At 40.6% G+C, this 24,389-nt stretch overlaps 1 protein-coding gene across 2 annotated transcripts in view; it reads left to right on the forward strand.

Annotated features, from left to right (window-relative positions):
- The window catches only part of LARS2 (leucyl-tRNA synthetase 2, mitochondrial), a 275,856-nt gene that overhangs the window by 115,535 nt on the left and 135,932 nt on the right, over positions 1 to 24,389 (forward strand). For both annotated transcript variants that reach the window (XM_061196628.1, XM_061196627.1), the window contains one exon: positions 3,911 to 4,039. In XM_061196628.1, coding sequence (XP_061052611.1) covers positions 3,911 to 4,039 — 129 coding nt within the window. The remainder of the gene's footprint in view (positions 1 to 3,910; positions 4,040 to 24,389) is intronic.

Genomic DNA, 24,389 nt, shown 5'->3' on the forward strand with positions numbered 1-24,389 from the left:
GTTTCACTAGTTGGGTAAATAGCTTGAGGGACATTTTGGGTGATCCCCTGGTGGCATTCTATGAGGGTTTGAATCAGGGAATAGCAAAGTGGAGAGAGCACTGGATCGGGAGCTTGGGCAGTAATACTGGTTCTGCCCCCAAATCAGTGTGATCTCATCAGCATCGTTTAACCTCTTTGAGCCTCAGATTCTTTGCATTGTTTATCTCACAGAATTGCTTTGAAAATCAAATGAGAAAATATGACTGAACCCATTTTATAAACTGAAAGAGGATAAAAATGTGTCATGTGTCTTTGTCAGGAATGAGAATATGACTAGATGCTGGTGGATTTTGAAGCATCTATGATCAACCTCCCTCTGGTATTAGCTACATTTGAAATCCACCTGAATGAGTTTCTAGAAGTTGAATATTTTGCCATCATCATCATAATCATCGTTATAAAAAGAACTTCCATTTAATGAGCATTTTACTATGTCAGCCACCATCTTTCCATTTATTATCTCATTTAAATCCTGAAACAACCCTGGGGGTAGGTAGTATTATCCTCATTTTGGGGGTAAGAAAACAGGCTCAGAGGGAGGTTTGTTAAATTGTTGAGATGCACAACTCACTTGTGGCAGAGCCCAGAACTCAAACCCAGACACGTTTGATTTCTGAGCTCATGCTTTCACCAGGAACCTTCTTTTGCCTTGCCTTTGATTTATAGATTGTAAACCGAGCCCAGAAAGACAAAGGAATTTGCCTAAGGTCTCACAGCTAGTGTCAAAGCTCGACCAGATCCCAGGCTGCAGGCTCCTATTGAGTGGTCCTTCCCCCTCCATCCTCTAGACTCAGCGACAGCTTCAGAGCATGATCTATAAAGAGGCAGAAGTTATCTTTCTCTTGATGTTAGAAGCTGACAAAAATAATAGGACCCACTTATAAAAACCATCCTTTTTCCATCGCTTCCAATCTTAATTTCTTTTAAAGGCTTAAATTCTTACACTTTTATATAATTATGAAAATTTCCCTTTCAATCAGATTCCTACTCAATTATAGTATAAATTCCCATAATTCCTTCTTTCCACTCCCAGAGATAGGACTTATTTCATTGTCACAGAGGAAAATGACTTAATTCACACAGAAAAGCAAAAGGCAGGGGCAGGCAATAAGCTGAATACCTTTTCTGCAATAAATAAAAATATTCATGAATAGTAAAGACTTTGCTAGCAATACTTTTCTTTTTTTTAAAAATTAATTAATTAATTAATTAATTTTTGGCTGTGTTGGGTCTTCGTTGCTGCGTGCAGGCTTTCTCTAGTTGCAACGAGCGGGGGCTACTCTTCGTTGCGGTGCGCGGGCTTCTTATTGAGGTGGCTTCTCTTGTTGCGGAGCACGGGCTTTAGGCGCGCGGGCTTCAGTAGTTGTGGTGTGCAGGCTCAGTAATTGTGGCTCACGGGCTCTAGAGTGCAGGCTCAGTAGTTGTGGCACACGGGCTTAGTTGTTCCGTGGCATGTGGGATCTTCCCTGACTAGGGCTCTAACCTGTGTCCCCTGCATTGGCAGGTGGATTCTTAACCACTGTGCCACCAGGGAAGTCCAATACTTTTCTATATATATTCTGTAAACTCAGTTTTGTAGTTTGGCTTAGCTAGTATATAATGAATCCCTCGATTTTGCTATAAATTTAATCTTTGTTGGATAGACATACAAAATGGAGATGTTAATGAAGAAGCTATATGTGGAAAATGTTTGGGGCAACATTGTTAAATAAACATAATTTTAATATATATGTCACTATAATAAAAACAAAGTGATTATAATAAAAAGTAGGTTTAATGTAAAAACTTTAAAGTGAAAAACTAGAGATAGTTTATATCAAGGATTTTATTGTTTTTTTCAGGTCCCAAAGAACTCTGTAACAGCTGTTTTCCCATGTCCCTAAAAATTCCCAAAGGAAAGGCAGTAGGCCTAATCCATTGCAATGAGTAATGTTTGAATCGAGTGGATAGTCTGCTTATTTCCTATTCTGCACCAAGTATCAGAACGAGGTCTTGTACTTCCTTTGAGGGATTTGTTTACAAGCTGAGAGGATTGTCTGTCACTTGCCTTCTTAAAGAAGGAAAGTCCTGAGTCCCCACTAACTCCTGAATCTCAAGTCCTCTCTCATTCTCCTGAGGTTTTCCTAAGAGTTATGGATCCACATTAAAGTACATGGTCAATGTGGGGCTTTCCATCCGTTTCTAGAAATCAATAGCAGCTGTTACTTCAGTATTCCAGATTTCCAAGTTTATGTATTATCCAAACTTCTTATTTATTCACTTTTCCCTTCTCTTCCTTCAGGCAGCTTTACTTACCACTCACTCAGTTGGTAATTTCCAGAAGATGGGCAGTACAGAGAAAAGTGCCACTCTGGTCTGTTTTGCCACCCTTTAGGGGCCCTGCTAAAGATTTGTTTAACTTCTTTGCTGAAGAAAGTGTAAAGCAAGGGGTCGAATGAGATTTGGAAAGAATCTGATTTCTGGTTTCTTCTGTTCCCCTGATTACAGTTGGCTGTCAATTATCAGTCATGCAAATACTTACCAAGAAATACCTCCCCACACACATACCCAAAAGAATGGTTATGAATATTCTGTCTTGCATTTGTTTTCATTAATTTTGGAGAAGCAAAGCCTTAAAGAACTCTAGTAGAGCTCACAGAAGGGAGTAAGGACAGAAAGAGAAAAATAGAAGGTGGCAAAAAAGTAATGATAACATCAGACAGTCCAGACCCTTAGTGACTAAACAGAAGCAGTTACCTGTTGTCTTCCTTTCTTCAGAGGCACCCCTTCTCCCCAGTGGGAGGATTTAAGGTTGGATAGGGGGAACATTCCTGTCACCTGGACAGGATTGGTGAAGTGTGCTGGGAAAAGTGCCCTTCAGTAATAAGTGCTCTGCAGAGGCCTGTTATCAGGCTTCAGAGCACAAAGGCCGACAAACATTTATCCAACAGTTATTAAACTGGGAGGTGGGCAGCCGGGAAGGTGGGGTTGGGGGGGAGGGATGATTAAAACATGGTCCTTGCCCTTGAACAATAGGTCCCCAATAAGGAATCAATTAAATGATACCACCTTTCCTGTGGAGCCTTGTCCCCTCATGTGCACAAACTCGTGACAGCATTCACCATTTTACTGTGGAAGAACTAAGGTGCCAAAAGTCAGTGTTCCAGTGAGGACCTCCTGCCCTGTGTTCATTCTGTTCCAATGCATTTACCTTTTTTCTGTGTTTCTCGTGATGAAGCCGCGTCTTTGGAAGTTGGAGAGTTGTGTAACCCTGGCCTGAGGCTGCCTGTAGATCACCCCCTGGGAAATAGCAACCTGGCTAAAATTTTCTCATTACCTTCCCATTTCAACTTTTTCTGTTGAAAGATAAGCTCACAATACAGCAGAGAAACCCGGGACCTGAACCGGTGCCTGAGGACCCTGCTCGTACTGTTCAATCCAAGTCTACACGCAGCTACAGGGAATTTAGGGAGGGCCCGCATTTTTAGACATGTCACATCTCTGTGATTCACCATTGTTTCCTTGAATTATATGGACATATGTGTCAGAGCTTCATTTGGAAAAACATATAGTTCTTTAAGACCTAGATAGCTGTCCTAAAAGAGAAGCTTTTAAAAGAGAAAAAGACAGATTTAAAAATACATATGGGTAATAGGACTTTGAGGTTGTTTGGCATTATTTTGGACATTCTTTAGGTTAAACCAGGGCTTTGAATTTTGGTATTAGGCATTTTTGTCAGTTTACCTTATAGGAATGGTTTTTTAAAAAGAAAACTTTTAAAAATGTTAAATTATTACCTTGAGTAAAATGCCAAAATATTATGTGCATGCAGGTTTCCCCGTGAATGCTTAATAAATACTCATTGTCATTTTTTTGTCATTCTTTCCTAGAAATCAAAGCCCAAGTTTTACGTGCTTTCCATGTTCCCTTATCCTTCCGGCAAGCTGCACATGGGCCACGTACGTGTGTACACCATCAGCGACACCATTGCACGCTTCCAGAAGATGAGAGGGATGCAGGTAAGGCAAGATGCCTGCTGGAATAGCACTTTCCTGCCCGACTCAGGACAATAAGAATGTAGGACAAAGGAAGAAAACCAATCTTAGTTAAGATTAGGACAGCTTTGAAGATAAACATGAAAAGCTCAGGGTTTCCTCTCATGAATTGCAGGACATAATAAAGCATCCAGATTAATTGGGGGGCAGCCGCGTGTTGGATGTTGTGCTAGGGAGGGAGGTGGGGTGTGGATGCAGTGGAAGGAGGTTACAAATGTGGGTACCACATGATATCTCCTCAGGAGGAGTTCACAGTCCAGTGGGGCTGACATCCATAAATAGACAAACATTGAACAGGGGAATGAATCCAATAGTAGAAATGAGGAACAAATGCTGTGAGTAGGAAGTGGGGCCACAAGAGATTTTTCTCCTTGTATTTGATATTTTCTGTATTCTCTAATGAGCATGTATTTATTTTATAATGGAAAAAGTAAAATTTTCCTAACAAAAAAATATGTGGGGAGTAACAGCTCTGTGGGAGTTGGGGAAGGCTCCGCTAAAGAGGGAGCATCTGTCCTTGAAGGACAAGGTGAAATTTCCTGGGAGAGGAGGAGAAGAACCCTTGCATGTCTGTTGTGGGTAGACCCCTTTACCCCACTGCCAGTTACCCCAGAGCCTGCGCTCTACTCTTTACCAACACGTCATCTGTAAGATGAGGTGGCAATGATCATAGCAGCTTCTTTAACACCTTACAGAGAGAGGCAGGATCAAAGAGGGGCTGAGAGCATGGACCATTGAACCAGATGGCCAGCATTTGAATGCCAGCCCTTAACACTTAGTAGCTATTCGACTTTTGACTAATTACTAAATTAACGTCTCTAATACCTAGTTTTCTCTCATCTGTAAAATGGGGATAAAATATTACCTACCCATTGGACTGTTACAAGGATTGAAAGAGGATGACTATGAAGCACTTAGCACATAGCTGGCGCATAAGTATGTAACCAGTAAATATTAGCATCGCCAGTGGAGGGCTGGAGCCTGCTTGTAGCAGCTCCTGAGAGCTGTGCGCATGTCTGCCCAACTTCATGTTAATTATTTGTCACCTTAGTAGCTTGTAATCCACCATGGTGGGAGTATTTACATCATGGAAATCAGCAAAGTCTACAAATCAGGGCTTTTTCTGCCAGAGAGTTGATTGTTAAACGTTTACTGGCATTCCCACTGGCTGTTGCTATTATTAACCTCTCAGGGTCTATATAAAGGGTATCTGCCCCTCCCAGTTCTTTATCAAGATTTTCTTTTAGAAAGGTACATGAATCCATTGTCATAATTGGTTTGAAAATTTGTGCTGAACTGACATTGGCAGCAAGAAGTATTCCTAAAAATAAAAAGGAAGTCAAGGTATAATGTCTCTTTGTCACTTGAAGAGTTAATGACTTTTACTGTCAGATTCAGAGATTTGCCTTCTACAGGGGATGTCTCCCTGGGCTATGCCAGGTGTTATTTTTCCCAGATACTGCTTTCCATCACTTCTGCAATGTTTATTAGAAAGAGGTGGTGCAGAATAAATTGGCTCTTGTCATGAAGTATAGTATCTAACTGTGTTTCTTCAACTAGATTTATTATTATTATTATTATTTTACTTAGGCCAACTTATTTTGGACAATTAGTGAGTACAGGCCAGTTGCTGAAGATTAAGCTTTTAAAACAAAACTGTCATTTATGGTACATTAGTGGATAAGTGGTTGAGGGGATGTAGGTAGGACTCTAATTCCCTTGGATGGATGAGACGTTACAGAGAAAGCTCAAGGCAGAACCCCAGGCCCAGAGATAACTGGGACCCTTGTAGGCAGCTTAGGCCCAAAAGACAAAATGGAGTCCCTTACAGTAACTGAAGCCCAAGGTCAGGCTGGACCCAGGGACTGGGCAACCCAGGTTTGAACCCCACTGTACCACTTTCTCACTGAGTGACCCTGCACAAGTCATTTAATGTCTGTGAATCCCACTCTCCTTGTCTTTAAAATAGGGATAATAATATAATAATAATTATTCTTCCCTCCTGGGTCGTTGTGTGGGTTAAATGAGATAGTACATGTGTCTGGCACATAATAGTCCCTTAATAAGTGGTAGCCATGATTATTATTTATACTGATCTGACTTACTCTGGGAAGTCATTTAATAAATGAAATGAAATCTAATTCATTTAATAAATGAATCTGTGCTCTCTTCTGCTTGGGGCCTGCTGCATGGAGTTGCCTTCTGAGAAGCAACTAGACTGCAGATCATCACCTGCTATTTGTATTATCTATCCTGTGACTCGGTTGGTTCCTGAAACCACTCTTTGTTATTTGGTTTATGGTATCTTAGTCATTGTGACCAGCAGGCACCTAGGGTTCCCTCTGTTCCTCAGTTTCAGTTGCTGTCTTTAAGATGATAAGCTATCTTGGAGGGGGGCGGGTATCCTCCAGGCTCTCTTGAAATTAATTTCTTGTTAATTTTCATAGCCCATATTTAAGTCAGATCATCCCCAAAATAACCGCCAAATATGGTGAAAACTTGTCCAGCCATTTCTAAGTGGTAATGGCAAAAAAGAAGCAAATCTCTGTAATGGTGAACAGTGTGAAAGCCTGTTGAGCTTCCTGTTGTTTTAAAATCCTTCTTTCCCAATGTCAGGACTAGTCCCAGGGATTGGGATTCAGGTCAGGTTCAGTGATCCTCACTCTAAGGAGGGAAGGAATATCTGCTCTGCAATAGCAAGGTCTGACATGTGTATTGATTAATTCATTCGGTACATAGTCCTTGGGCACCTGCTTTTCCAAACACCAGCCTTTCTACTGTATTGTGTAGTAGTATTGGAGTCTTAGATTCAAAATCAGTCAGTAGGCCTAGGAAAAATTCAGTAAGCTTGCCTTTTTCTATAATTTGTTAATTTGTTGGTAGATTTGCTTAATTCTTTTTTTTTTTTTTTAAGATTTATTTATTTGGTTGTGCTGGGTCTTAGTTGCGGCAGGTGAGCTCCTTAGTTGTGGCAGCTAGTCTCCTTAGTTGTGGCTCACCGGCTCTTTAGTTGTAGCACGTGGTCTCCTTAGTTGTGGCAGGTGGGCTCCTTAGTTGCGGCTTGCTGGCTCCTTAGTTGCAGCACGTGGGCTCCTTAGTTGCGGCATGCGAACTCTTAGTTGCGGCATGCATGTGGGATCTAGTTCCCTGACCGGGGATTGAACCCAGTCCCCCTGTATTGGGAGCACGGAGTCTTATCCACTGCACCACCAGGGAAGTCCCTGATTTGCTTAATTCTTTTTTTTATTATTATTATTATTATTATTTTTAATTAATTTATTTATTTTATTTTTGGCTGCACTGGGACTTTGTTGTTGCGCGCGGGCTTTCTCTAGTTGCAGAGAGTGGGGGCTACTCTTTGTTGCGGTGCGTGGGCTTCTCATTGCGGTGGCTTCTCTTGTTGCGGAGCACGGGCTCCAGGCATGCGGGCTTCAGTAGTTGTGGTTCGCGGGCTCTAGAGCACAGGCTCAGTAGTTGTGGTGTGTGGGCTTAGTTGCTTCACGGCATGTGGGATCTTCCCGGACCAGGGATCGAACCCGTGTCTTCTGCATTGGCAGGCGGATTCTTAACCACTGCGCCACCAGGGAAGCCCCCTGATTTGCTTAATTCTTGAATGGAGATATGGAAGTCATTCTAAGGCACACTAAGAACAGTAGATGAGAAGTAAAAAGTGGAGTGACCTTTGCACCAAGTCTGCTCTCTTCAAGGCCACCAGTGACCTCCCTGGATGTGTCTCTGTCATCCTGTCTCACCTCAGTGGGATGTAATACAGTAGAACATTTCCCCCTCTGTGAAAGACTGTGCTCTTGGCATGAGACCCCACTCTCCAGGTTTTTTTGCTGCATCTTGGTTTCTTCCTCCCAGTTTACTCCACAAGGTTTTCCTGCTCCACTCCATCTTTGCATACTCTTATCAGGTTGCAAAGTTCTGCTTTAAAGGCAGACCTCAGGGATTGTGTGGGTTTTGTTCCAGACCACTGCAATAAAGTGGATATCGCAATAAAGTGAGTCACAGGAATTTTTTGGTCCCAGTGCATATAAAAGTAATGTTTACATTATATTGTGTTTTGTTGTGTGCGATAGCATTATGTCTTTTAAAAAATGTACATACCTTATTAAAAAATAATGCTGTTGGAAAAATGGTGCCAATAGACTTGCTCAACGAAGGGTTGCCACAAACCTTCAATTTGTAAAAAGCACAGTATCTGTGAAGTGCAGTAAAGCAGAGTGCAGTGAAATGAGGTTATCCCTGTATTCCTAGTTTGCTCAGAATTTTTATCATGAATGGGTATTGAGTTTTGTTATATGCCTTTTCTGCATCTATTGAGACAATACATGGTTTTTCTCCTTTAATCTGTTAATGTGATGTATTATGTTGATTGATTTTTTAAAAATATTAAACCAACATTGTGTTCCTAGGACAAATTTCATTTGGTCATGATGTACTTTTTTGAATGTATATATTGCTGTATTCATTTGTCAATATCCCTATGTGCCTGAAAGACACTGACCTGTAATTTTCTTTTCTTGTAATGTCTTTGTATTTAATATCAGGTTTATGCTAGCCTCATAAAACAAGCTAGGAAATGTTCCCTTCTTCCCATTTTCTGAAAGTGTTGTGTATTATTAGTGTTATTTCTTTCTTTATTGTTCAATAGCATTCACCAGTGATGGTATCTTGACCTAGAGCTTTCTTTGTGGGAAGTTAAATTACAGTTCTATTTCTTTAATGGATATAAGGCTATTCAGATCTTCTGATTTTTTTTTCTGTGTCAGTTTTAATTTGTGTTTTTCGAGGGATTTGTCTACCTTACCTCAGATTCCTTTCTAGACTGCCTTCTCTTTTTTTTCTCTATCCACTTTCCCTAGGTAGGCTCTATCCTCTTTAGTTTAAATATGATACTTTTAAAAATTATAAACATTTCCAACACAGGACTACAGAGAACATTATTCTAAATACTCAGACCCGCCATCCTGATATAACAGATATTACCATTTAATCTTGTTAATCTCAGCTTTTTTTTTTCTATGTTGCAGATACAGTTGTGCCTCTCCACAATCAGATTCCAGTCCTTCAGTTAAAAAAAAAGCTAGTGTCTCTCCTTTGCCTTCATGTTTCCATGGTTTTATTCTATGTATGGTTTATGGATACATACACACTTGTGTGTAGTATTGTGTGTTTTAAATTTTATGTAAAAGACATCTTAATATTCTGCATGTTTTTTCAGTCAGTATTTTGTTTCAAGATTTAATCTATGTCTCTAGAGTTAGTTCATCCATTATAAGTGCTGTATAATTATGACAATATTTAATTATCCATTTTCACATTGATAGAGTTTTAGGTTGTTTTAGATTTTTGTTCCAATGAACATCCTTGCACCTGACTGTTAGCCTGTGGGAGAAGTGGCACTGCTGGGTCATAGAGTGTACACTCCTCAGCATAAATATATCTTGCCGAATTGCTTTCCAAAATGTTGGTGCCAATTTATATTCCTACCAGAAATGAATGGCATTTCCTATAGCCCTACATCCTTGACAATACTCACTAATGTTAGGCTTTTAAATCTTTGCTAATTTGATATATGGGAAATGGCATCTAATTGTGTTTTTAATTTACGTTTTCCTGAGTTCTGTCCTAGTGAAGCTGTTTTTTATCTATTTAAGTTTCCTCTTCTCTGACTGGCTTGCTCACATTATTTGCCAAGTTCCTCTTGGGTTGTTTGTCTTTTTCATATTGTTCTTACTGTTCATATAGTTCTTTTTTTGGGGGGGGGTCTCAGTTGCTGTGCACAGGCCTTCTCTAGTTGAGGTGAGCAGGGGCTACTCTTCATTGCTGTGTGAGGACTTCTCATTGTAGTGGCTTCTCTTGCTGCAGAGCACGGGCTCTAGGCTCACGGGCTTCAGTGGTTGCAGCACGGGCTTCAGTAGTTGTGGCGCATGGGCTCAGTAGTTGTGGCGCACGGGCTGTAGGGTGTGTGGGCTCTACGGCACGTGGGCTTCAGAAGTTGTGGCTTGTGGGCTTAGTTGCTCTGCGGCGTGTGGGATCTTCCCGGACCCGGGATCGAACCCGTGTCCCCTGCACTGGCAGGTGGATTCTTAACCACTGCACCACCAGGGAAATCCCTCATATAGTTCTTTATATAGTCTGGATTATTGATTCTTTGTTAGTTAAATACAGTGCAAATGTCTTCTCCCAGTCTGTTTGTCCTTGTACAAAGCAGGTTTGTACAAACCTTGTACAAATACAAGGTTTGTCCTTGTATTTTGTGAGCCTGCCAGACCGCAGTTTGTAATTTGGGTTTGAGAATGGACAAGAATGATGATTTGGAAAGTTCAAGGTTGCTTTTACTTTGGTTTCCTCCTATAGCAGCAAATAAGTTGTGCAATGGAGAGAAATGAGACAAGAGTGTAAGCAGATCATTGGGGTCCCCCACATTCTTGTTGTAGTCAATGGAGATGTGCCTGAGGCCATGATCATCACAGTTCTCTCGGGGAAACCTAAAGTCACAAAGTTGGCCAGGCCTTGGGCATATAAGTAAATTACACGTGGACTTGGCAAGTGGAGAGGGAGGTGGTTTGGGGGTGATGAGTTGATCAGGAATCTGTGACTTTAGTCAGTGGCAGTGGCCTCCCACCCACCTCCTACCTCACAGATTTGTTGCAAGGTTCATGTGCAATGATCAATGAGAAAACTCTTTAAAAACCATAATGCAATTTTCCAGTGTAACCCAATTAATAATAGCAGTAATACGGTAGTCCTGAGGTTTGGATGTTTAAGCAGAGGCCACTTGAAGCCGGAGATAAATTATTCTCTTTCAGGAGTCAGTAAAGACCACAGTGCCGATCGGTTTCTTCTTAAACTCATACAATGTCTGATGACATATTTAAAGTTTAGCACCATATGGTGATTTTGTTGTGTTTTCATATGTTGTATGCACAGATGGTTAGAAAATAAAATTACCCACCTCCCACCGCGGCTGGTCTCCTCAGCACCTTCTGGGCCAGAAGCGGGGCAGTTAAAGCATCAAGCTGCCAAGTTCCCCCTCACAGAGTTGGACCTTGAGTAATTTGTCTCAGGCAAAACGCCGCAGGGCACTGCCCAAGTAGTGTTTTCTGCCTGGGCCTTTTTGCTATTCCCTGTGGAGGAGGAAGGAAATTGAGGCTATGTGTCTGGCACCCGCATGATCATAATGCAATTACCCACAAATATCAGGAAGTGGGGGGAGTTCTTAGCAAGTGAACCATAATATACGTTTCATCAGCTTTCAGTTGGCCAGTCAGTCAACAAATGTTTATGAAGTGCCCAGAGAATGCATCGCATGGCATTTAGTTTTCAGATTTTCTAATCTCTGGAGCATCTGAAAGTAGAGAGTAGATTTCCACGGCTTATCCTCTCAGATGTAATTTGAAAGGGACAGTGAGTTGCTAGTCCAGTATTTTGATTGGAAACTGCCTGATTTATCTGCCTCACATTCCCAGAGGTCTTCTGTTTTGGGTCTAGTTACTGTCATTTGGATTCTTTACCCTGAAGTATTCGCTTCATTTTGATCCCCAACCTGTAATAATAGTGAGTTATTAAACTTGCTAAACAAAATTAAATGTTGTGTTTCTCATTTCTTGGAAATAAAATGTTGAATCTACTCCACAGAAACCACGACACTCTCTGAAAATAGCAATTTTTTTCAGAAGCAGTAACCATGGTTGCTCTTAATTAGAAGCTGAATTGGTTTCAAATATAAAGTTTTGTTTTCTGATGAAAGGGAGAGAAAGCTGGTCATTCCTGGGGAATTGGTACTTCTCTCTCATTGGGAGGGCAGACAATCAGCTGCCCCAGCTCCCTTCCCTTCTTAACCTCCAAAGTCTTCTTAACTCTCCTTCATCTTCCTTCCCGTGCTAGAGGAAGAACTGTACTTTTGCCTGTTTGTTTCTTCCTTCTTAAAAAAGGTATTTTTAAATTGTACATAAAATTCCATATTCTCCCCTTTAAAAAGGAGAGATACAACATAGATAAGGCTGCAGTCCCCTTTGAATGCCCACTCCCCCCAGGCCCTTCTGGGCAGTGATCGCTATCATTTTCTAGGGTATATCCCTCCAGAGCCTCATCTGTACATTGTCACATGTAACTGTGTTCTCCTGTATCCCTTCTCGTCTGCTTGCCATCCATCCTGCCTGCCAACCCTGAGATGCCCATAGCTCTGCCTAAATGGAGGCAAGAGGTCCTGTTGGGTAAGCCATGGTCATGTGACTGGGTCCACACCAGAGGCTGGCCTAGCTTGAGCTTCTAGGTCTCGCTTCCTGGCCAGCTCTGTCTAACTTGACAGGGCTCTGATCACTGTGTTTGCCCCTCATCAGTAGCTGGCCCTCACGCGCCTTTGATATCTCGAGTCATGGTAAATTTTGCAGTCCTGTAGTGTTCCTTTGCTGGTCTTTGACTAGTTTGCTGTCAGATGGATCTCCTGCTTTGCTTTGTATGGTGGAAGGGCAGAACTCTGCAGGCCACATTTCCCAAGCTCTGGTGTCAGCTGGCGTCTGGCTGGTTTTGGACGGGAAGAATTCTGGCAAGACTGTAGGGGAGGAGGAAGGAAGAAGCCAAGGAATTTCTCTCTCTCTGCCCTGGTTAGTATCTCCTTCATTAATCCAGTTCCATTTGGCCAGACCTGCCTCTTTCAGCTTCTGCAACTGATCTCAGCCTTTGGGTTCAGTTATCTCTGCTTCCTCCCTTTGTTCCTTCAGTCTAGAAGTGGGGGCAGTGTCCCACTCGTCCTAATTTCTCGGTTGTTTCCCTGTCCTCTTGGCTTCTCACTCAATTTAAAATACTTAGAGCATTTGTTAGAAGAACAGCTGGAAATGATGGTTTTTTACACCCTGGAAATTTATTTTATGATTTCCAAGTTATAGCTGCCAGGACTTCTTGATTCCCTTTCTGCTGAAAGCACTCATCCAAGAAGAGGTTAACACCTAGGGGATTGAGAGGGCTCAGGTGGCCCTAAAATATAAATCCAGATGTTGGTGGGCGGGTTGTTGTTGTTGTTGTTGTTTTTAGGATAAATTGTCTAGTTGGCATATGTGAACTGTAGGTTTAGTTACTTGTGGAACTATGGAAGGATTAAACCAAGTTATGGTGATAGAAAAGAATAGGAATTTTAGAAGCCAAAAGGAGAGTTTAGAGTTCCTCCAGTGAATGTTTTCGATACTCTTGCCCATAGAGAAATCCCAGACAAGAAAGTGGGCATTATATATCCAGAATGGGGGTATTTGATCTGGATGATGTAGAGCAGCGGTCCCCAGCCTTTTTGGCACCAGGGACCGGTTTTGTGGAAGACAATTTTTCCACGGACCGCGGGTTGGGGGGGGATAGTTTCGGGATGATTCAAGCATATTACTTTGTTGTGCACTTTATTTCAATTATTATTACATTGTAATATATAATGAAATAATTATACAACTCACCATAATGCAGAATCAGTGGGAGCCCTGAGCTTGTTTTCACTTGCCACTCACTGATAGGGTTTTGATATGAGTCTGCAAGCAATTCATTTATTATGGTCCCTGTGCAGTCAAACCTCTCTGCTAATGATAATCTGTGTTTGCACCCGCTCCCCAGCGCTAGCATCACTGCCTCATCTCCACCTCAGATCATCAGGCATTAAATTCTCATAAGGAGAGCACAACCTAGATCCCTCTCATGCACAGTTCACAGTAGGGTTCGCGCTCCTATGAGAATCTAATGCCGCCGCTGATCTGACAGGAGGCAGAGCTCAGGCAGTAATGCGAGTGAAGGGGAGCGGCTGTAAATACAGATGAAGCTTCACTCGCTCGCCCGCCTGCCCGCCGCTCACCTCCTGCTGTCCGGCCCGGTTCCTAACAAGCCATGGACCTGTACCAGTCCATGGCCTGGGGGTTGGGGACCCCTGATGTAGAAGAGACCAAGAGGTGAACGAGGTGGGCAAAGGCAGCACTGACATGGTGTCTTTTAAATAAATAGGCTATAACAATTTGACCAGCAAATAGAATCTGCTGCCCAGGGGAAAGGGACAGGCTTTGGTATTTTGTAATCTTGTTATAGGTCTTTACTTTGTTCCTTCTGGACAGTAGTGAGTCATCTTATGGCACAAGAGTGAGTTCTGCCCTTGGTCACTGGATGTCTGGGAAACCCAAGGTGTAGAATTGATTGGACCCTTTCCTGTTCCGTAGAAACTTGGTTCACAGGGACATTGAATCCAGTGGTCCAGCCCATGGTGGAAAGAACTATCCTGACTCCCCACAGTCTGTATTCCAGGGCAGACATTTGTTTTTTGTTAATTTCTGGTAAGACTGTGAAATATTAAGGAGCTTTAAGATTTTTCTAACTTTCTTTTCTTATTGGATCTTTATTGGAGTATAATTGCTTCACAATACTGTGTTTTCTGTTGCACAACAAAGCGACTCAGCCATATGCATACACATGTCCCCGTATCCCCTCCCTCTTGAGCCTCCCTCCCATCCTTCCTATCCCACCCCTCTAGGTCATCGCAAAGCACCGAGCCAGTCTCCCTGTGCTATGCTGCTGTTTCCCACCAGCCAACTATTTTACATTCGGTAGTGTATATATGTCGATGCTACTCTCACTTTGCCCCAGCTTTGCCCTCCCACCCCATGTCCTCAAGTCCATTTTCTATGTCTACTTCTTTATTCCTGCCCTGCAGCTAGGTTCATCAGTACTATTTTTTTTTTCTTAGATTCCATATATATGTGTTAGCATACGGTATTTGTTTTTCTCTTTCTGACTTACTTCACTCTGTATGACAGTCTCTAGGTCCATCCACCTCACTACAAATAACTCAATTTCATTTCTTTTTATGGCTGAGTAATATTCCATTGTATATATGTGCCACATCTTCTTTATCTATTAATCTGTCGATGGACATTTAGGTTGCTTCCATGTCCTGGCTATGGTAAATAGTGCTGCAGTGAACATTGCAGTACATGTTTCTTTTTGAATTATGATTTTCTCAGGGTATATGCCCAGTAGTAGGATTGTGAGTCATATGGTAGTGCTATTTTTAGTTTTTTAAGGAACCTTCATACTGTTTTCCATAGTGGTTATATCAATTTACATTCTCACCAACAGTGCAGGAGGGTTCCCTTTTCACCACACCTTTGCCAGCATTTATTGTTTCTAACTTTTTTGATAATGGCTATTCTGACCGGCATGAGGTGATACCTCATTGTAGTTTTGATTTGCATTTCTCTAATAATTAGTGATGTTGAGCATCTTTTCATGTGCCTCTTGGCCATCTGTATATCTTCCTTAGTGATGTCTATTTAGGTCTTGCACCCATTTTTTAACTGGATTGTTTGTTTTTTTGATATTGAGCTCCATGAGCTGTTTGTATATTTTGGAGATTAATCCTTTATCTGTTGTTTCATTTGCAAATATTTTCTCCCATTCTGAGGGTTGTCTTTTTGTCTTGTTTATGGTTTCCTTTGCTGTGCAAAAACTTTTAAGTTTAATTAAGTCCCATTTGTTTATTTTTGTTTTTATTTCCATTACTCTAGGAGGTGGGTCAAAGAAGATCTTGGTGTGGTTTATGTCAAAAAGTGTTTTTCCTATGTTTTCCTCTAAGAGTTTTATAGTGTCTGGTCTTACATTTAAGTCTTTAATCCATTTGGAGTTTATTTTTGTGTATGGTGTTAGGTAGTGTTCTAATTTCATTCTTTTACATGTAGCTGTCCAGTTTTTCCAGCACCACTTATTGAAGATGCTGTCTTTTCTCCATTGTATGTTCTTGCCTCCTTTGTCGTAAATTAGATGCCCATATGTGCATGGGTTTATCTCTGGGCATTCTATCCTGTACCATTGATCTATATTTCTGTTTTTGTGCCAGTACCATACTGTCTTGATTACTGTAGCTTTGTAGTATAGTTTGAAGTCAGGGAGCTTGATTCCTCCAACTCCGTTTTTTGTTCTCAAGATTGCTTTGGCTATTCAGGGTCTTTTCTGTTTCCATATGAATTATAAGATATTTTGTTCTAATTCTGTGAAGAATGAATGCCATTGCTAGTTTGATAGGGATTGCATTGACTCTGTAGATTGCTTTGGGTAGTATAGTCATTTTCACAATATTAATTCTTCCAATCCAAGAACATGATATATTTCTCCAGCTGTATGTCATCTTTGATTTCTTTCATCAGTGTTTTATAGTTTTCTGAGTACAAGTCTTTTGCCTCCTTAGGCAGGTTTATTCCTGGGTATTTTATTCTTTTTCTTGCAATGGTAAATGGGAGTGTTTCCTTAATTTCTCTTTCTGATTTTTCATTGTTGGTGTATAGGAATGCCAGAGATTTCTGTGCATTAATTTTGTATCCTGCAACCTTATGAAATTCACTGATTAGTTCTAGTAGTTTTCTGGTGGCATCTTTAGGATTTTCTATGTATAGTATCATGTCATCAGCAAACAGTGACAGTTTTACTTCTTCTTTTCCAATTTATATTCCTTTTAGTTCTTTCTCTTCTCTGATTGCTGTGGGTAGGACTTCCAAAACTATGTTGAATAAGAATGGCGAGAGTGGACATCCTTGTCTTGTTCCACATCTTAGTGGAAATGCTTCCAGTTTTTCACCATTGAGTATGATGCTTGCTGTGGGTTTGTCATATATGGCCTTTATTATGTTGAGGTAGGTTCCCTCTATGCCGATTTTCTGGAGAGTTTTTTTATCGTAAATGGGTGTTGAATTTTGTCAAAAGCTTTTTCAGTATCTATTGAGATGATCATATGGTTCTTATTCCTTTATTTGTTAATGTGGTGTATGATTGATTGATTTGCATATATTGAAGAATCCTTGCATCCCTGGTATAAATCCCACTTGATCATGGTGTATGATCCTTTTAATGTGCTGTTGGATTCTGTGTGCTAGTATTTTGTTCAGGATTTTTGCATCTATGTTCATCAGTGATATTGGTCTATAATTTTCTTATTTTGTGATATCTTTTGCTGGTTTTGGTATCAGGTTGATGGTGGCTTTGTAGAATGAATTTGGGAGTGTTTCTTCCTCTTCAATTTTTTGGAAGAGTTTGAGAAGGATCGGTGTTAGCTCTTCTCTAACTGTTTGATAGCATTCGCCTGTGAAGCTATCTGGTCATGGAGTTTTGTTTGTTGGAAGATTTTGTTTTATTTTTTTTCAGCTTTATTGAGGTATAATTGACATAAAATTACAAGACGTTTAAAATGTACATCATGGTGATTTGATGTATGTGTACATTGTGAAAGGATTCCACCCATCTCGTTAATTAACACATCCATCACCTCACGTATTTATCCTTTTTGGGGGGAGGTAAGAATATTTAAGTTCTACTCTTTCAGCAAATTTCAATTATACATTACAGTGTTACCACTACAGTCGCCGTGTTTTTTGTTAGATCCTCAGGCCTTATTTATCTTATAACTGAAACTTTGTACCCTATTACCATCCTCTCCTTATTTCCCCCATCCCCTACCTTGGCAACCACTTTTCTGCTCTGTTTCTAGCCTTTGACTTTTTTTTTTTTTAAGATTTCACATATAAGTGATTCTATGCAGTATTAGTCTTCCTCTGCCTGGCCTATTTTAGATTAATTACATTTAAAAAGTATTCCAACCCATGTCCTCAAAAGCTGTATAATCTTCCTGTATAAATCAGAGTTTTTATTTAAATTGTATAAAAACCATATATGGTTTGCATTATTTTCTTATTAGTCATCAGTTTTATACACATCAGTGTATACATGTCAATCCCAACAGCCCAGTTCATCACACCACCACCACCACCACCCCGCCGCTTACCGCCCTTGGTGTCCATACGTTTGTTCTCTACATCTGTGTCTCAATTTCTGCCCTGCAAACCGGTTCATCTGTACCATTTTTCTAGGTTCCACGTACATGTCTTAATATACGATATTTGTTTTTCTCTTTCTGACTTACTTCACTCTGTATGACAGTCTCTACATCCATCCACGTCTCAACAAATGACCCAATTTCGTTCCTTTTTATGGCTGAGTAATATTCCATTGTATATATGTACCACATCTTCTTTATCCATTCGTCTGTCGATGGGCATTTAGGTTGCTTCCATGACCTGGTTATTGTAAATAGTGCTGCAATGAACATTGGGGTGCATGTGTCTTTTTGAATTATGGTTTTCTCTGGGTATATGCCCAGTAGTTGGATTGCTGGATCATATGGTAATTCTATTTTTAGTTTTTTAAGGAACCTCCATACCGTTCTCCATAGTGGCTGTATCAATTTACATTCCCACCAACAGTGCAAGAGGGTTCCCTTTCCTCCACACCCTCTCCAGCATTTGCTGTTTGTAGATTTTCTGATGACGCCCATTCTAACTGGTGTGAGGTGATACCTCATTGTAGTTTTGATTTGCATTTCTCTAATAATTAGTGATGTTGAGCAGCTTTTCATGTGCTTCTTGGCCGTCTGCATGTCTTCTTTGGAGAAATGTCTATTTAGGTCTTCTGCCCATTTTTGGATTGGGTTGCTTGTTTTTTTAATATTGAGCTGCGTGAGCTGCTTGTAAATTTTGGAGATTAATCCTTTGTCAGTTGCTTCATTTGCAAATATTTTCTCCCATTCTGAGGGTTATCTTTTTGTCTTGTTTATGGTTTCCTTTGCTGTGCAAAAGCTTTGAAGTTTCATTAGGTCCCATTTGTTTATTTTTGTTTTTATTTCCATTACTCTAGGAGGTGGATCAAAAAAGATCTTGCTGTGATTTATGTCAAAGAGTGTTCTTCCTATATTTTCCTCTAAGAGTTTTATAGTGTCCGGTCTTACATTTAGGTCTCTAATCCATTTTGAGTTTATTTTTGTGAATGGTGTTCAGGAGTGTTCTAATTTCATTCTTTTACATGTAGCTGTCCAGTTTTCCCAGCACCACTTATTGAAGAGACTGTCTTTTCTCCATTGTATATCCTTGCCTCCTTTGTCATAGATTAGTTGACCATGGGTGCGTGGGTTTATCTCTGGGCTTTCTATCTTGTTCCATTGATCTACGTTTCTGTTTTTGTGCCAGTACCATATTGTCTTGATTACTGTAGCTTTGTAGTATAGTCTGAAGTCAGGGAGTCTGATTCCTCCAGCTCCGTTTTTTTCCCTCAAGACTGCTTTGGCTATTCGGGGTCTTTTGTGTCTCCATACAAATTTTAAGACTTTTTGTTCTAGTTCTGTAAAAAATGCCATTGGTAATTTGATAGATTGAATCTGTAGATTGCTCTGGGTAGTATAGTCATTTTCACAGTATTGATTCTTCCAATCCAAGAACATGGTATATCTCTCCATTTGTTGGTATCATCTTTAATTTCTTTCATCAGTGTCTTATAGTTTTCTGCATACAGGTCATTTGTCTCCCTAGTTAAGTTTATTCCTAGGTATTTTATTCTTTTTGTTGCAGTGGTAAGTGGGAGTGTTTCCTTAATTTCTCTTTCAGATTTTTCATCATTAGTGTATAGGAATGCAAGAGATTTCTGTGCATTAATTTTGTATCCTGCAACTTTACCAAATTCATTGATTAGCTCTAGTAGTTTTCTGGTGGCATCTTTAGGATTCTGTATGTATAGTATCATGTCATCTGCAAACAGTGACAGTTTTACTTCTTCTTTTCCAATTTGTATTCCTTTTATTTCTTTTTCTTCTCTGATTACCATGGCTAGGACTTCCAAAACTATGTTGAATAATAGTGGTGAGAGTGGACATCCTTGTCTTGTTCCTGATCTTAGAGGAAATGCTTTCAGTTTTTCATCATTGAGAATGATGTTTGCTCTGGGTTTGTTGTATATGGCCTTTATTATGTTGAGGTAGGTTCCCTCTATGCCCACTTTCTGGAGAGTTTTTATCATAAATGGGTGTTGAATTTTGTCCAAAGCTTTTTCTAAGACTGTTGAGGTGATCATGTGGTTTTTATTCTTCAATTTGTTAATATGGTGTATCACATTGATTTGCGTATATTGAAGAATCCTTGCATCCCTGGGATAAATCCCACTTGATCTTGGTGTATGATCCTTTTAATGTGTTGTTGGATTCTGTTTGCTAGTATTTTGTTGAGGATTTTTGCATCTGTATTCATCAGTGATATTGTTGTGTAATTTTCTTTTTTTGTAGTATCTTTGTCTGGTCTTGGTATCAGGGTGATGGTTGCCTCATAGAATGAGTTTGGGAGTGTTCCTTCCTCTGCAATTTTTTGGAAGAGTTTGAGAAGGATGGGTGTTAGCTCTTCTCCAAATGTTTGATAGAATTCACCTGTGAAGCCATCTGGTCCTGGACTTTTGTTTGTTGGAAGATTTTTCATCACAGTTTCAATTTCATTCCTTGTGATTGGTCTGTTCATATTTTCCATTTCTTCCTGGTTCAGTCTTGGAAGGTTATACCTTTCTAAAAATTTGTCCATTTCTTCCAGGTTGTCCATTTTATTGGCATAGAGTTGCTTGTAGTAATCTCTTAGGATGCTTTGTATTTCTGCGGTGTCTGTTGTAACTTCTCCGTTTTCATTTTAATTTTATTGATTTGAGTCCTCTCCCCCTTTTTCTTGATGAGTCTGGCTAATTGTTTATCAATTTTGTTTACCTTCTCAAAGAACCAGCTTTTAGTTTTATTGATCTTTGCTATTGTTTTCTTTGTTTCTATTTCATTTATTTCTGCTCTGATCTTTATGATTTCTTTCCTTCTGCTAACTTTGAGTTTGGTTTGCTCTTCTTTCTCTAGTTCCTTTAGGTGTAAGGTTAGATTGTTTATTTGAGATTTTTCTTGTTTCTTGAGGTAGGCTTGTATAGCTATAAACTTCCCTCTTAGAACTGCTTTTGCTGCATCCCATAGGTTTTGGATCATCGTGTTTTCATTGTCATTTGTCTCTAGGTGTTTTTTGATTTCCCCTTTGATTTCTTCAGTGATCTCTTGGTTATTTAGTAACGTATTGTTTAGCCTCCATGTGTTTGTGTTTTTTACGTTTTTTCCCCTGTAATTCATTTCTAATCTCATAGTGTTGTGGTCAGAAAAGATGCTGGATATGATTTCAATTTTCTTAAATTTACCGAGGCTTGATTTGTGACCCAAGATGTGATCTATCCTGGAGAATGTTCCGTGCGCACTTGAGAAGAAAGTGTAATCTGTTGTTTTTGGATGGAATGTCCTATAAATATCAATTAAATCTATCTGGTCTATTGTGTCATTTAAAGCTTCTTTTTCCTTATTAATTTTCTTTTTGGATGATCTGTCCATTGGTGTAAGTGAGGTGTTAAAGTCCCCCACTATTATTGTGTTACTGTCGATTTCCTCTTTTATAGCTGTTAGCAGTTGCCTTATGTATTGAGGTGCTCCTATATTGGGTGCATATATATTTATAATTGTTATATCTTCTTCTTGGATTGATCCCTTGATCATTATGTAGTGTCCTTCCTTGTCTCTTGTAACATTCTTTACTTGAAAGTCTATTTTATCTGATATGAGTGTTGCTACTCCAGCTTTATTTTGATTTCCATTTGCATGGAATATCTTTTTCCATCCCCTCACTTTCAGTCTGTATGTGTCCCTAGGTCTGAAGTGGGGCTCTTGTAAACAGCATATATATGGGTCTTGTTTTTGTATCCATTCAGCAAGCATGTGTCTTTTGGTTGGAGCATTTAATCTATTCACGTTTAAGGTAATTATCAATATGTGTGTTCCTATGACTATTTTCTTAGTTGTTTTGGGTTTGTTTTTGTAGGTCCTTTTCTTCTCTTGTGTTTCCCGCTTAGAGAAGTTTCTTTAGCATTTGTTGTAAAGCTGGTTTGGTGGTGCTGAATTCTCTTAGCTTTTGCTTGTCTGAAAAGCTTTTGACTTCGGCATCGAATCTGAATGAGATCCTTGCTGGGTAGAGTAATCTTGGTTGTAGGTTTTTGTCTTTCATCACTTTAAGTATATCCTGCCACTCCCTTCTGGCCAGCAGAGCTTCCGCTGAAAATCAGCTGATAACCTTATGGGGATTACTTTGTATGTTATTTTTTGTTTTTCCCTTGCTGCTTTTAATATTTTTTCTTTGAATTTAATTTTTGTTAGTTTGATTAATATGTGTCTTGGTGTGTTTTTCCTAGAGTTTATCCTGTATGGATCTCTCTGTGCTTCCTGGACTTGGGTGACTATTTCCTTTCCCATGTTAGGGACGTTTTCAACTATAATCTCTTCAAATATTTTCTCAGACCCTTTCTTTTTCTCTTCTTCTTCTGGGACCCCTATAATTCGAATGTTGGTGTGTTTAGTGTTGTCCCAGAGGTCTCTGAGATTGTCTTCAAGTCTTTTCATTCTTTTTTCTTTATTCTCTCTTATTTCCACCATTTTGTCTTCCAGCTCACTTATTTATTCTGCTTCAGTTATTCTGTTATTGATTCCTTCTAGTGTATTTTTCATTTCAGTTATTGTGTTGTTCATCTGTGTTTGTTTGTTCTTTAGTTCTTCTAGATCTTTGTTAAACATGTCTTGTATTTTCTCAGTCAGTGCCTTCATTCTATTTCCGAGATTCTGGATCATCTTTACTATCATTACTCTGAATTCTTTTTCAGGTAGATTGCCTATTTCCTCTTCATTTATTTGGTCTTGTAGGTTTTTACCTTGCTCCTTCATCTGTGACATATTTTTTTGCTATCTAATTTTTTTTTTTTTTTTTTTTAATGAGTGGATTGTGTTCCTGTCTTACTGGTTGTTTGGCCTGAGGCTTCCAACACTGGAGTTTGTAGGCTATTGGGTAGAACTGGGTCTTGGTGCTGAGATGAGGAACTCCATGAGACCTCCCTTGGATGAATATTCCCTGGTGTCTGAGGTTCTCTGTTAGTCCAGTGGTTCAGACTTGGACCTCCCACCACAGGAGCTTTGGCCTGACCCCAGGCTCATGAACTAAGATCCCGCAAGCCGCCTGGGGTGGCAAAAATAAATAAATAAAAAGAAAAAAAAAGCAATAACAAAGTAAAAAATAAAATTAGACTAGGAAACTAACAGATATGTTAGGAAGAATATAAAAATAAAATTATAGATGAATCAACAACTGGAAGGTACATCAGTACCACAATAGTAAAAAAAAGTGGAGGAGGGAAAAGAAAAAAAAAGTGGGGGCGGGGAAGACCTCAGCTGTGGAGGGCGGGGCCTAAGCAAGGGCAAGGTTTGGGTAGTGGGCAGGGCCAATGCTGCAGACCCATGGAGCTGGGAAAGGCTCTGGGGCCTGTGGGGGGTGGGGCTTAGGCTCAAGGAACAGAAGGGACCCAGGTTTGCCCCCCACCTCTGGTGTCAGAGGGTAGGGGACCTCACCTGGGAGCCCAGCAGGCTTCCTGGGCTCGAGTGGGTGGGGCAAATGCCCTCTTCTCCTCTCCTCTGGTCTGGGAGGGCCCCTCCCGCCTGCCTCTACTGATCTCCCTGGCCTCCCTCCTATGCCCCCAAGGACCGACGGGGCCTGGAAGGGGGTTTGGAGGGCGGTTACTGGCTTGGGAGCTCATCAGGGTCCCCATGCCCGAGTGGGCGGGTCAATTGCCCTCCGCTCCTCTCCCGCTCCTCCTGGGTGGCTCCTCCCACCTGCCTCTCCTGATCTCCCCGGCCTCCCTCCTATGCCCCCAGCACTCACACAGCCTGAATGGGGCTTTGGAGGGCGGGTACCGGCTTGGGAGCTCAGCAGGCTCCCCTGCCCGAGTGGGCCAGGCAGTCACCCTCCGCTCCTCTCCCACTCTTCCCAGAGAGTCCCTCCTGCCTGCCTCTCCTGATCTCCTTGGCCTCAGGGGCATCAATCCTGTCTGACCTCCACTTCTCCGCCCTCAGCCCCGCTACGTCCTACCGGTTCACTTTGGTGTTCCTCCCGTCTCCTTGGGCATCAGAGTCCCCCACCAGCGGCGGGCAGGTGCCCTAGTTGTGGGGAGACGCTAACTCTGTGTCTTCCCACACCGCCCTCTTGACTCCTCCTTCCCTAACTATATTTTCATAGACAGCCTGGGGCAACATGTGAACTAAGAATATCTTTTCATGTTAATTTCATCTGAAAACAAAAATAGAAATGAATAAGTATATTACATAAATCCAGACTGATTTTTTGACTGTCTCTGTATTGACTTTATTTAAAAACATGGATGGTAACCTAACAGAATGTTAACAGGCAGAAACATTGAACTGGTGCCATTTTGGCAGTTCCAATGAAGAAACCAAGTGGTAATTAAGTTTTCCCCTTTCTTGTGGAACATGGTTATACAAGTTACATTATTCTGCCAGCGAAGTAGCCCTAGGAGAATTAAAGCATCACTGGAAGCTGTACTCTAGTGTTGTCCATGGAAGTATTTCAGAACTTTC

Source organism: Eubalaena glacialis, chromosome 7 (genome assembly GCF_028564815.1).
Source record: "Eubalaena glacialis isolate mEubGla1 chromosome 7, mEubGla1.1.hap2.+ XY, whole genome shotgun sequence".
In the NCBI taxonomy this organism is placed as follows: domain Eukaryota; kingdom Metazoa; phylum Chordata; class Mammalia; order Artiodactyla; family Balaenidae; genus Eubalaena; species Eubalaena glacialis.